This window comes from Actinia tenebrosa, unplaced genomic scaffold, assembly GCF_029948245.1.
Source record: "Actinia tenebrosa isolate PJP-AT-01 unplaced genomic scaffold, QUT_ActTen_1.0 PGA_scaffold2__45_contigs__length_23673736, whole genome shotgun sequence".
NCBI classification, from domain to species: Eukaryota; Metazoa; Cnidaria; class Anthozoa; order Actiniaria; family Actiniidae; genus Actinia; species Actinia tenebrosa.
This window is the reverse complement of record NW_028292579.1, coordinates 13,226,155-13,240,612: the sequence shown is the minus strand read 5'-3', so window position 1 is coordinate 13,240,612 and position 14,458 is coordinate 13,226,155. Positions and strand designations below refer to the sequence as shown.

Sequence of the window (14,458 nt, the reverse complement as noted above, 5' to 3'; positions counted from 1 at the left end):
TGTTCAACCATTATGAAAATCTTACGGGAGGGGATGGCAGGGGTTAAGTTGACTAAACCACAGGAAACCCAACAAGTGCAGTACTGTAAATGTCTCTAATGTTGACTTAGTCATACTAGAACGGATGCAATTAAACCGTGAAATAAAATCAAACTAAATACTAACTAATAGTTTCTATTTAGTGACTAACAATTGCTATCACTCAACCAGAATATTCATCATACAAAGATAAATATTTTGTTTAATAAATGTTGAGTAATAGTGACTATTAGTAACTATAAATAGATACTATTTGTTAGTATTTAGTTTGATTTTATTTCACGGTTTAATTACATCCGCTCTAAGAGACTAAGTAACAGTAGAGGTAGAACAAACTTTGTAAACTATGGGAAGCAGGGGGTTAATACTCCATTTTACAGTTCCGTTCGAGTGACCAGGAATAATAGTTGCAAGTGGAGGCTGCAGTTTCCGCACATAGCAAAAGTATACTTATTATGCACAGAAACTCCAGCCTTGGCTTGCAACTGTAAAATTGAGTATTGTGCAGGTCATGTATTTCTCCCTTAGGGGGTTGATTTGCAGTTTAGTGAGTTCGGACTAAGCTCCCTAGATCTGCCACTTGATATTCATTTCAGTTTTTTGATTGACAGCTGCTGAAATGCTAGCAAGACAACATCAAACTTCACAGGTCACACCAGTAATAATGGTAGTAATATAAATGGTGGTGTGGTGGCTCTGCCGCTATAAGTGGGGTCTTTCACTGTGACGTCAGCGCAGGCTTCATTAAAATAATTTACAAATTTTGATTGGTTAACTCACACAAACAGAATTTGAAAAGCATAATTATAAATACTTAAAGTGTATATATCAAGGAATACATATTTTTTTTGAAATCACTAATATTTGAACAGTGTAGTAGTATGGTTGCAATATTTTTGCATGTGGTCTTCTATTTTCAGTGATACAAACATTTGAAATATCAATATGCAAATGAGATGACGTAAATTCAAGAATGGGTTAAATTTTGCAGTGTAATTTGTGACAAGTGTTCTGAAGTGAAATAACCTAAAAGTATACAAAGGAAACCGTACAAAGCCATATATTTCAGTCATAAGGATAATTTGTAAATGAAAAAAAGCAGTACTTTCCACAACAGCATTTTTGTATAATAAATTAGTCTTGAATTTATGTCATCTCATTTGCATATTGATATTTCAAATGTTTATATCTCCTAAAAGAAAATTTTACTTACAAAAATACTGCAACCATATTACTACACTATTCACATATAAGTGATTTTGAAAGAAAAACATTTTCCTTGATATACACTTTAAGGTTTCTACAATGTTTATTGTAAATTTGATGTCTCATAATGGCTAGTGCTTAATATTTGAAATTAAAACAAATACACTCAAAAGCCTGGGGTGACGTCAGCAGTAACAATTAAAGTATAAACCTTCATAACTTAGACACAACATTCAAATGAAAAAATATTTCACCATTCAACTATTCATTTTATGTAGAATCAATGCATAGAATTGTATCGGGGGTTAGGTGGACTTTAAGAAAAGTGGGCATACTAATGCAGGAGGTGGGGGATATTTAGGCTTGTCTTCATAACCAAGAGCTGTCAACATGGCTAAAATACTCAGATGGAAGGCTTTGCACCATCTACTTATGACAGCCATGTTAGATGGCAGGAATACAATAGTTTTACATGGGAAAGAATTCTATTCCCAAGAGCAAAGGGGTTTTATTGTTCTGCCATTTAACCACAGGCAGTCAAAGCTGTATTATGGGTGCTGACACATGATGGTGCAAAACCTCTATTGAAAGATCCTAGCACAATAGAGTGCATATCTCATATCCACGGAAAAAAACATGTAAGATATATTTAAAAGATTTGCAAGTTCAGTAAACTGTAGGCCTACAAAACTTTGCACTTATTTAGTTAATTTTTTCATGTATATATGGTATGCACTCTACCTGGTAGGTCACACCAACAGTTGGTTAAGAAAAAGATTAAAAAGACCCAAGAACAGCTAATGATTAATCAGTATGTGCATTTATATAGTCATAAAGTCTTGTACATTAACAATGATGAAATTGATCTACACATAAAAGACTGACTATGATAAAAGCTTTCAATTTACAGCATTTTACATTTAACACCAAACAAATACTGAAATAAGAATTTTCACATAATATTTAAATTCCCTCAGGTTTTTGGCCCACAAGGAAAGTAAAAAGAATTATAATATATTACAAGGTTTAAATACAAATACTTTGCCTCATGGGGATAGGAATATTGTGGCAAGCCAATCATTCATATTTCCTTGATGACACTGTTATTTCTTTTTTTAGACCCTTGAATTTTTATAGTGTATGTTTTGTATAGCAAAAGAGAATATTGGAATACTTTAGGATTCATTTCTACTATTCCTAACCTAATTTAAGAGACTGGTAAAATGATTTTGAAAAAGTGAAGTAAAAGTCTCAGTCTTCCTGCAAACCATATCTAGTAATTCAGTAATATATTTCTCCCTATCTCTACTTATAAAAGAAACTATTAAGTACATAATATTAATTTGCAGAGAAGCCATAAATACTTGACAAACTGGGTTTTTCTTTTACGAATAATGATAGGGAGAGAAATTATGAAAGACTACGAGTTGGTACAAGTGTGAACTTTGTGCATTACTTTTTACAGCAACTAATAAAACTTGCAATTGTCTAAACTAAAAATTTCTACCTTTGAAAGGTAAAGTACACTGTACAGTTGTGTTTATTTAATTGAAAACACTCAAAATTTTCGCACTACTAATTAATTTTAAGGACAATATTTACATTTTAGTCTACTTCCTACTCTTCCAAATATGTGCACTAGAGTGTAAACAATATAAACCTTGAAACTTTAGTAATATAAATAGCACAATTTCATGCAAATTCCATTGTTTTCTATTGTTTAATTAGCACTATTTTGTACTATTTAGTAATTAGTGTTTCAGGGATTAATTGTGTGCACTCTATTAGTTTGGTTACTATACTTCTGCATGGAAAATATTACGACAGGCCTTGAGACATGCTTGGCTTTAAGTCAGTATGAATCAAGAAACTTGAGCAGAAACAGATGCCACAGCACCATCTACCACTGATGGTGTGCTACTACTACTGGGTGTTCCTGGGTTACTAGAACCTGTTGCATTCCGCTGCTGTGCATGTTGAGGTATTAAAATAGAATTTAGAGAAGGCTTCAAAGACAATTCTGCAAGAAAAAAAGGCATGTTACTGATTGGTGTAGACACTTTTAAAAGTATGGTAAACAAAACTATAATCATCTTTAAGCAATTTGACACTCAACGATATTGGTGGAACAAAATGACAAAGTGTAGTAAACCAAAAAACGCTTTTCTCCATTTTGTTGTAAAAGTCTGAAGAATTTTTTAGTTTTCACTGTCTATAGTTTTGAGAAAAAGGTTTGGGTCACTGAGAAAGATCTGTGTTTGGACCAAAACTTATGTGACAACAAAATGTGATTAATTATTATACATCCTGATCTAACTTTCACATTTTGTTGGTCTATCATCATGGCAAATAACATTTTTTGCATTTGTAAAATCAAATCTTATACCAGAAAAACACCTTTTAATGCAATAGTTTTATAAATAACTATTTCTCAGCCTTAATGATAAGAGTGATTTTTTTCAGTATATTCACAGTGCAACTACTGTTACCAGGACCACTAGACCAGTAAGAGAACCAATTTAAATGTAGAATGAAAACAATGCATTCCAACTTTGGTTAGTCCAGCTAATCAGAAACCTAGACTGAAGGAGAATGGTAATTTGACCCTCCTGTTACAAGTAAACAAACTAGATAGCCATCATCATTTTCTTGTGGGAATAAAATGATATGTCATAAGGCTTTGCTTTCTGTTGCTTTCTGATTGGCTCCACTGCCCAAAGTTGAAATGTATTGTTTTAATTCTACCAATTGATTGGCCCTTGCTTTCTAGCTGGCCCCAGTTATAGTAGTCACACTGTAATTTATAATTTCAAAGTAAAGTACCTGGAGAAGTAAAATTAAAAAGTGGAGGCAGTTCTCTCCCATTAGGTAGTTTTGCTACAGGATCCCTCAGTTCATCAAAGAAGCAATGAACACATGATTCAATGGGTTTTAGCCGTCCTGATGGTGTGTACTCTAATAATCGACTACAAAGGTTAATTGCCTCTGTTGGTGTTTTGGGTCTGAATACCTGAAAGGAAGAAAAAAAAAAGAAAATGAATTTTACCTTAGTAAAGCCAAGTAAAATCACAGCTGCTTAACTTATAGTATATAAATTATATGTATATTTTCTTGGTTTTGTCTTGCATATTATAATATACTAATTGTGAAATTGCAAAAAAAGGATGCAGGATTCTGTTTTGTCATCGAATATATCCTTTCAAAATAAAAAAATTTGTGCGCTTAAGTAGGCTCAAAACGTTTTTTCTTGAGCGGGCACGCGCTCTAGGTCCGATGAGGTAGAACTTGCAAAAGGAAAATTTTCGTACTCATAAATTTTAATGTTCAAACTGAAAAAACTCAAAAATTCTGCAGTGAAATTTATTCAAATTTTGCATAGGGCTTTAGTTTATGTTTTCAAAAACTTAAGGAAAATTTTAAAAAATTCTGTAAAGGGAACTATTCCAAACAAATTTTATTGATTTTTACGAATTCCCTTTTACAGAATTTTTTCTTTGTCAAAAAGAAGATTATGATACAAAGTTTAAATATTCCGGTTTTTAAAAAAATTCACCATTTGGTTCTTGAGTTATGATTTTTTAAATGAACATTTTTGATGGCATACCAAGGGTTCTGATGTTGTCATGGCAATGTCTTACGTCATTTGTTTCATGTTCATTGTGATCTTTGGTTTATAGTCTTTGGCTTTCCTGGTTTACTTGCTGTCATATTAATTTTTTTTAGTTCATAATTGGGAGTGTATGTGAAGGCACAAAACACTTTCCAGCCTCCTTAAGTGAAACACAAGATATTGCACAAACACATTAAAAAAATATTGAAAATTAACTAAATGCAACAAAAATCTACTGCAACATGAACAGTATTGTCTTTCACATTTCTGGCATGATCTCATGTTTGAAGAAGCAAAAATGAAGCACTTATGAGCCTTTTTATCTGAATGCAGAAAAGCAAGCAGCACTGTGATTTTTAAAAAATCCTAACTATTTTAAAGGAAATAACCAACCTTATTCCAAGGGTGGGGCTTGATTTGAGGAAATTTGAATTCAGTGTAATGTGGATTCATTTCTTTGATTTGTTCTCTGGTTGGTGTTCCTAGCACCTTGATGATCTCTACCAGTTGGTCAACACCACTGTCACCAGGAAAGATGGGTTGACCAAGTAGGAGCTCTGCTAAAACACATCCTGCAGACCATACATCTACAAGAAAACAAACAGTCAAAAAATTATGACACTCAGTGCAACACTACTAGTTTTTAAGAAATCTAAAGGTGAAGTGTAAAGGCAGGCATGGTGAAAATAAGTTCCTAAGTTTCAGAAGACAATAATAGAGCTACTGATGTACAGTAAGCCATTATGGGTAAAACGTTTATGCTATAAAACCAAAATCATCCAAAATGTCTGTTTTGAAGTCCAAAAAAGAAAGATATTTTAAAACTGGACTACCACAACTATCTTAGTCTTACCAATGTCTGGAGTGTAGTCTGTTGCCCCAAATATTAATTCCGGAGCTCTGTAGTATCTTGAACAAATGTAAGAAACATTGGGCTCTCCTTTGACAAGAACTTTGGCACTAAAGTTAAGGAAAGAAGATTTCATTAGATGGTTCTAATATTGGGTTCTGAAGTATTTTGGGGGGTCTCAAAGCCTAATAAAGAGGGCCAATATCCACTTTTTAAGGCCTAGGACACAGACTTCCCTATTTGGACCAACTTTTTCCCCCATTTACTTTTCCACTTGTTTTGCAATTTTTGTTTGTTGTTTAAGAATCCATGCATGGCTTGGATAACGTAAGCCTTATCTTATGACACTGGACTGTGGTCAAAGCTAGAAAATAGTGCAGTCTCGAACAGCCAACCAGAATGCCCTATTTATGGGATATTGGACTGCATTTTTTTATTATGTACATCCAACATACCTTCCAAAGTCACATAGTTTAAGTACAGCTGTCTCTGGATCCAGAAGAAGGTTTTGAGGTTTGATATCCCGATGACAAATACCAAGACAATGGATATAGGCCAAAGAACGAAATAATTGATACATGTACAGCTGGTATAGGAAAAAAAAAAATTTTTTTTAACTTTTAAAAATCTGAAGCACTTTTTAATAATTTAATAACATATTCAATAAACTAACTCCTACAAAATTTGCTATTCTGATTTTAGGAAACTTTTAATTATCAATAGTATCTTTGAGGTTTTAGTGTTTTTTAAATGTATGATTATGTATGTGTGACGTTTTGGCTATGACTAGAGATAGCTTTCATCAGAATAATGATGAAAATGTGTGAAGCACATATATGTAAACAAAGCGTGGGAAGAGGCACTGAGGCTATAATTATTATTTATTTATCAGTTAGCAATCAGTCAACTTTATTTAGCATGTTAAGGCTTGGTCTGAACCCAATTACTGACAGGGTTTGGAAGGGTATTTGTGGGAGCCAGGAAATGGAAAATGGATAAAATATAGAGTGGAATCCAGGAACAGGATATTGGCATTGGCCATGATGTGGAAATTGCCAAGCTTAATGTCCAGTATTGGATTTTCTGATTTTTGGGAAAAATAGGAAAACACTAGTTAAAAAATCAATTGCCTTTGAATATGTTAAATGTGGGAAAAATGTCACAGGATGCCAGATCCTGTACTGATATTATTTAAGCTTTTTTGTTAATTATGTAACAGGATAACTTGAAACTTCCTTCATAGATAGAGTTTGGCAAAGAAAAAATAAAACAATTATCATAGAGCAATAGCTGTGTCAAGTGACCTAATTATGCATATTTCATTAAAGAATTGTTAATGTGATCTTGTGGAGATACAACATTAATCAGGTCACATGACTATAAACATCCCTTAACAAGACACCCTATGGGTGTTCACTGGGTTGCCCGTATCATGCACAGAGGCCTAGTAAAGCCAAAGAAGTTTGCAATGCTAGCAAAAGATTATAGAATGTTTCACAGAAAAGAATGATTTCCTTTAAGTCGTCTAACCACACCTTTTCCCATAAGGTGTTATCCCTGTAATTGTAAGAGAGTTGCAGGCTCTGCGTTTTTTTTGAATACCGGTCTTTTCAATCCAAAGCCTTTTCAATCCAGGCTTTTTCAAACCATCTATATACACTTTCGATCCACATACATACACATTCGATCCAATACAGTTATGAAATATTTTATAGATGTTTAGTGTTTTCTTTCGGTAATATTACAGAAATATCACAGAAGAAGTGAACCAATTCAGCAAGTAAACCAACTGAGGGAACCAAGTATCGTGTGTGATCATGTGTGATATGTGTTATCACTTACAAAGTTAAGCTAGCCCCCATAGTCACTTCCAATGTAAAGTCTTTAGCCAAAAAAATGTTTTCTCCCTTCATGAATATGAGAAAAGACAAGACAGATTGTTCATGAATTAAAGGAGCGATACATAACACAACACATTTTATACATATACATTAGAAAAAGCAGTTCATGATAAACATAAAACCCATCTTAAGTGGATCAAAAGTGTATATAGGTAGATTGATAGTGATAGGTGGTTCGAAAAGACCTGGATCGATGCTATTAAGGAAAACATTTTCTTTATAATTGAATGAATAAAACTTGATGCTAAAAACAAGTTAAACAAAAATCACAAAAATAAATTCTAATATCATTAATTCAGATACATTTCCTTGCATGCATGCCTTACCTTTATATACAACATGGGTATTGTCTGTTTTGCTTTACTATAGTGACGAGCCACTCTGTATACAGTTTCTGGTATGAAGTCCAATACCAGGTTGAGGTATATTTCTTCTTTCTACAGAATAAAAGAAAACTTATTGAGGATTAACTTTGACAATATGTATAACATTGATTTATTTATCTTAGACCCAATGCTTCAGGGCATTTCATTGGAAGGTATTGTATTCCACCTTAATTAACAATATTATTTTCTATTCTTCTTGTAAAGAAAAGGTAAAGATGAATTTTCACATACATTTTGCAAATTGGCTATAAATGTATACACCCACTTGCAAGAACGTTGTCATACGATATTTGAACATTAGTAATTTAGTGAGAAAGGAATACTTCAGCTTCAGTGATCTTCTTTTGTTTTTTAATATAATTCCTATCCCACTAAATCACTAATGTTCTATAACGTATGACAACGTTCTTGCAAGTAGGTGTATATACTAAAATATACTATAAAATACTAAAAGAAATACTAAATGAGCAGCAAAGCTATTCTTAGGCTCCCTGTGAATCTATTTGTCAGAAAAAATCTAGTAGATTTTTGTAAAATTGTTCTGCAATTTAAAAAATAAAGAAGTCCTACCCAGAAGGGGATGAAGGGGAACAGAGAGAAACTGGTATGATTTCAGAGATTTCAGCTCAGCATGAAGTTTCATGAAAAATTTCATCTTGTAACATGATGCATTACATAGTAGATCAAAATAAACATCACCGTTTAATATATAATACCATTTTTGCAGTCATTGTTTAAGCACAATTTTCAGTTCATTAAACAAACAAAATGCTGAATTTTGAGCTTATTTTCAAAACTTTATTCAAATATCAAAAAAAAAAAAAAAGAGTTCAAAGTAGATGTCCTGAGAAGATTACTATGTAGCTTTCATAACTTTTGAGTTATGATTTTTGTGTGTGCAAAGCTTGGTTTCACTATTTTTCTTTCAAAAACTTGTCCAGATGGTTATATTCAAAATTCAAAAACTCATGAATAATTAACAAGCACTTGATGGAGTGGCCATGCATGTCAAGTGCCAGGACCTTTCTACCCAATAAAGTCTTCTTCATTAGTATTGTTATTTATAAAATAACTAAGATATAACACGCGCTCTGATTGGTCAATTACCGTTTTGTATAACTCAACATAGATCGTGAGGAAATGACATCAACAACACAAGCAATGTTTTATTATTTCTTTTGAGTGAATCGTTAGTTATATCTTAGTTATTTTATGAAAGATAGAAAACTCCCCCTGCTCGTGCTATGATCAGTAATACAAGCACTTGGGAAATTGAGTGAGCCCTCGAGAAGTGCCAAGAAGCGCTTGCCTACGGCTCGTGCTTCTCCTAGCACTTCTCTCGGACTCATGCAATTTCTTGGTGCCTGTATAACTCAACATAGCACGCACCCTCATTTTCTATCTCTTCAATAAAGAATGCTAATAAGGATGAGATCTTTTTATAAAGAATTCATCCTTATTAGCATTCTTTATATGAAGAAACTCATTAGCTAACAAGTACAACTTTATCTGAGATATAGGTGCATCCAAGTGTAGATGAAGAAGAAGCCTCGGGCTCGTAGCGGGGGTAGGGGCCAGGGGGGCATGGAAACCCCCAATAATTTCACAACTTTTTTGTTTTAAGTAAACGTCCAGCTAAATTTCAAACACTGTTATCTTAAAATCGATAGAGGTGACTCGTTTTTCCGAAGAAAGTTCACATAGTTGGCATTTATAAATGAAGAAAACTCAAAACAAGACACGTGGAAAAGCATACACTTGAAAGAAACCATTCAAACACTTCATACAATTTGCATTTAGGCCCTGGCTAAACGAGGAAACAAGTTTCCAGAAATATGTTTCCCGCGCGCTAGTTCTTCAATGATTCCAAGTTTAGCCACATGCGAAACATGCATTGCTGCGTGCAACAAATTTTGCTTCCAAGAGGCAAAAAAGTTTCTGCTGTGTGGCAGAAACATTTCATGCTTCCAAGACGCATGAGAACAATGTTTCCCAATGTTTCCTCGTTTAGCCACGAAAGTCAACATTCTAAAAGTTCGTTACTTAGCAATGCTAGCTCTATCTTGAAAGTGCGTATGCGCTCACCGATATTGAGCAAACTTTTTTTTTTTGAGCAAAACATGTTTCCCGATGTTTCCTGACAGTTTTGCCACCTTTGGAAACATTTAGGGAAATATGTTCCTGGAAACATGTTTCCTCGTTTAGCCAGTGCCTTAGAAATTCGTGTCTGAACCTTGTCGATATTTCATTTTCGGCTTCTTTTATTAAATCAACTAAGACTAATTAAAGGTAACTGGTTCTTTTTATTTTAAGTCAGCTGTGTGCTTCATATACATGTTGAATTTCTATTTTTTGCTTGTACATACACTGACGTGATATTTTTGAATAGGTATTCACATGTTCAATGCTGAAGGTCTTTGCCCATGAATTTTAATTATTAATTATGCTGTTTTGTAAATTTGATAAAAGTTGATACAGTCATAATTTTGACTAGCACCCCTGTCTGAACACTGATGTACATACCTCACTGTGCATGACAGTAACAGCAATGTTCAAACTTCCATCGAAATATAAAAGTCCATGTTGCGACATGTATTTTAATTCGACCAAAGGTTTGTGAATTATTCCCGAGTTTTTGAAGCTGTTCAATAAATAGGACACCTCATTTTTCTTTTCAATTTTAAAGATAGCTTTGAGAACTTTGAAACTTGCTTAGTTAGCTGGCGCTAGGTGCGAACGGCTACTGGTTAAACTAAACAACATTTAACAAGTCAAAAGGTCTGGTGTGGAAAGGAAAGTATATTACATACATATAGCATCAAAAGCTACGACTTAAAAGTAAATTTTTAATTATATTAGCTTTGATGACAGTGTCATTATTAGAGTGCAAATGGTATCAAAAAAACTCAAATAAAGCTTAACACCTATTATTAAGCCTGGTCTTCATTGGTAGCATAAGCATTAAAAGCATAAGAGTGTATGTCCTCACTGGTAAATTCAGCGACATAAGTATGAAGACAAGCATAAGAGGAATGGAAGGTTTTGATCCTATGCCTGTGGTTATATCATATTGAGGACCAGGCTTTATACGACTCACTCAATTTCCAGTGTATTACGACCAATTTTCGAGTGCAATCACATAGCAATAATACAGGGTCTGTGAACCAGTTTTGAATGTTTTTGGCTGATGTCATCGCCATTAAATTTTCTACTTTTCCTTTGTGTGGCTCACGTCAGTGGGTTGAGTTCCTGACTTTCAAGTTTGTTTGTTTACAATAAAAACGTTTGTTTTTCATGCACTTTTTCTCAGTTCTTTCGTGTCCTGTAATAAACAATTTTTTCGTGAAGTTGCATTTTTTTCTCCCCTCTATGGGACTTGAAAAAATATGGCCATTTTCATTTGTAAGATTATCTGGCTCATGTAAGACACAACTAATTGTGTAATAACCTCTATTTATTTTTTTCCGGTCCGGTATCCTAAAAAATCGTGCGTTCTGATTGGCTGTTTGAGCGAGCGGTATTTTGTAAGTATATCTGCCCGCGCACATGGTCCGGTATCCTTTGCTGCTAAACGACAACACAAAACGATTACCAAAACAAGTAAAAAAAATATGGGAAAAAAATAAATGAGTTATTTACTGTCCTATAGTCGGTCCTATCTGGACCTCCTGGCCGGTAAATAACATATATATATTTGGACATCTTAGCAACTTTCCTTTACCAAAACTCTGGACTGACAAAAAAATTTTGCCACTAAAATAAAGTGCTAGTATAAGACATATTTTGCAACAATGGAAAAATATAATTGCAGTTATTTCCAGATAAGTGTCATATGTTAAATGCATGTTTAAGTTAAAGGTTAATAATAAATCTGTTTTCTATTTTAGAATCTGTTTGCTTTATTTAGAAACTCAAAGCAAAATTCAGAATTCCTTCTCGAGTAAAGCTTGACCTTAGATTAAAGCTCACAAGACTTCTGCGTCAAGTTAAATTTTGACAAAAATATAAAAAGTTTAATAAAAGGCTAGAAGGCTAGCACACAACAGAGTAAGCCTCACATCTGTAGCAATCATGACATATTGCATTGAAATGAATATTGTTAAACTTTGGTAGTATGTTGTCTTAAGATGGCATGAAATATCTGTAATGAAAGTGTTAGGAAATATTAAAGCACAACCTGTTCAAGAACTTCAAGCAAGGTAGCTTCTGAACAATAGTTATAAAATGGTGCAATGATTCAAGGAAGAAAGTAGCAATTTCAACCCTTAGTATCAAGCATTTGTTTTGGCAAACAAACCAAGACAGGAGTCTGTTTAACAGAGAAAAGGAGAAGTGTGGTTAAGTATAACGTTTAGCATTTAAATCAAATAAAACACAACATTTAATTGAAGTACTTCCAAACCTGGAAGAATGGATTGGTCAACAAAATTGAAAGTAAAAAAAAGAAAGGTTATAGATTAAATCATATATATTAAAATAATATATTAAAATATTGCATTTTTAAATCTTTGATGGCCCTAAGATTATAACAAATATACCTTTCACAACCATCTATAGCAGTGTTTTACATACATTATGTTAATGAAACACGAATTTTGAAAAACCAATCTATTGTTAACTGGTTGGTTTTGTTTCTTCATTCGACAAGGCATTTCTTAGTGTGTTTGGACATATTTTGAACGATATTTATAGCTACAAGAAGCCATTTCATAGAAGCCAAGCCTCGTAAGACAAATCTATGGGCCTTGTGTTTTAGACAATCTTCTGTGAATCGGAGAGGAAGAACATCATATACATATTTTTTTAGATAAAAGGTTTTTCTACTGGTAACGTTTCAAAAACGTTTTTCCTGCAGAATTTAAGGTTATATAGTATTCAGTCGATTGAATGTAAAAAGGTTGATTTTGAAATTCAATTTGGCCTTATATAGACTCAGGAAATAAGGCGATGGGGAGATTTAAATGCGATCAAAATTTTCCTTCGAGTGGTTTTGCTTTGGACGCATACATGGTAGTCATTAGATTTTCCTAAGTGTAAACAATATTCATCAAAACATACGTTCCTTTCCTAAGAATTTTAGCAAAATTAAGACCTTTATTAAAAATCAACGACCAAATATTTCTTTGACTCGTTAAAGGAAGGATATAGCTCACTCCTTGGTGATATAAAAAGGTTCAAGGAGCCAATAATCTCTAACGAATTTAACAGCGAAGGAAGCCCAAAAACCGAAAAAAATTTCCATGCTAAATTTGAAATTAGAAAAAGCCTTCTTCGACATCTATTTGGATTACTGAGAGATCCAAAAGTCTATGTAAAACACATTGATTGTATTACGTAAATCACTGTTAGTCCACCCACGTACAAATCTTTAGATTCTCGTTTCTTGAAAGAGCAAAGTTGCGCTTATTACAGAAAGATACAAGACAACAAGGACATTAACAGTGCACATAAACCCGAACAGGTCGCGTCGACAGCGGGCGTCTTCGCCAAGAACCAACTGCAAACGGACCAAAAGCAACAACTATTTAGATGAAGTGACTTACCTTGTCTCCACTTGAGTAGAAAAACCATCTTAGCCGTACAATGTTACAATGATCTAGCTTTCGCATGATTTGAAGCTCGCGATTCTACGACAAGAAGGACCAGTAGGACAAATTAACAACATGATGTTTTAGGGGGCCAGGACGCGCTAGGACTTGTTAGACAGCTAAATGAGCCTTTACCTTGAACCGTTTGTCCTGTAGAACTTTTTTTATAGCAACTAGCTCGGAGGTATCACACGTCCTGGCTTGGTATACCACTCCAAATGAACCATTGCCGATAACTTTTGTGTCCGTATAACTGATCTCTTGAGTACGATCAGGCAACGATCCTGTAGTTGCAACCACAGTCGTAATCTTGCTTCCGTCTTTATCCCCTTTTGGTTAAAAACACACAGAGGACTAATAAAATCCTTGAGTCATATGACAAGGAGGGAAAAAGATAGAATAATTTATGTAATAGAGAGGCCAGTGAAAACACTGACGACTACAGATTTCGTTATCTTCACTTACGACTAATTTTCATCCCGGTGAAATTGAGCGATTGGTTTTTTTGGGTTTCGGCAAAGGATGTTGTCCTTGGTCTATGTGAACTCATTCTTTGGTGAACGCAACTAGCAGGTCTGTTGTGCTGATCGCCTTATATTACATCTCGGCAAAACGTACATTCATAATGGAGAGTTGCTTTCAAGCCACCTTACACCCAACCAAGACCGGAATCAGTTTCGCGCAAAGCTGGCAGCAAAACTGCACGACTTACGGCTCATTGAGGGCCAGATTTCAAAATAATATCTTTCAGGATTCCACCTCAATGCTTTCTGGATAAGATCGAAGGGACAGAAGAATGGAGATCGTTAAACCGTAATGAAGACTGGCTGTCGAAGAGAAATGACACTTAGAAAATCACAATGGCGCTCCAGAGGCAT

The 14,458-nt window shown here is 34.0% G+C and overlaps 1 protein-coding gene across 1 annotated transcript; it reads right to left on the bottom strand.

Moving 5' to 3' along the window:
* Positions 1–1,477: 1,477 nt before the first annotated feature.
* LOC116304269 (glycogen synthase kinase-3 beta) lies at positions 1,478–14,452 on the bottom strand. The gene is made up of 9 exons (XM_031713977.2): positions 14,046–14,452; positions 13,716–13,909; positions 13,536–13,619; positions 7,933–8,043; positions 6,161–6,291; positions 5,709–5,815; positions 5,249–5,442; positions 4,069–4,255; positions 1,478–3,265 (listed from the first exon to the last, which is right to left on the bottom strand). Exons 1-9 carry the CDS (start codon positions 14,128–14,130, stop codon positions 3,108–3,110), a joined length of 1,251 nt encoding a protein of 416 aa, XP_031569837.1. The 5' UTR covers positions 14,131–14,452; the 3' UTR covers positions 1,478–3,107.
* Positions 14,453–14,458: the final 6 nt, after the last annotated feature.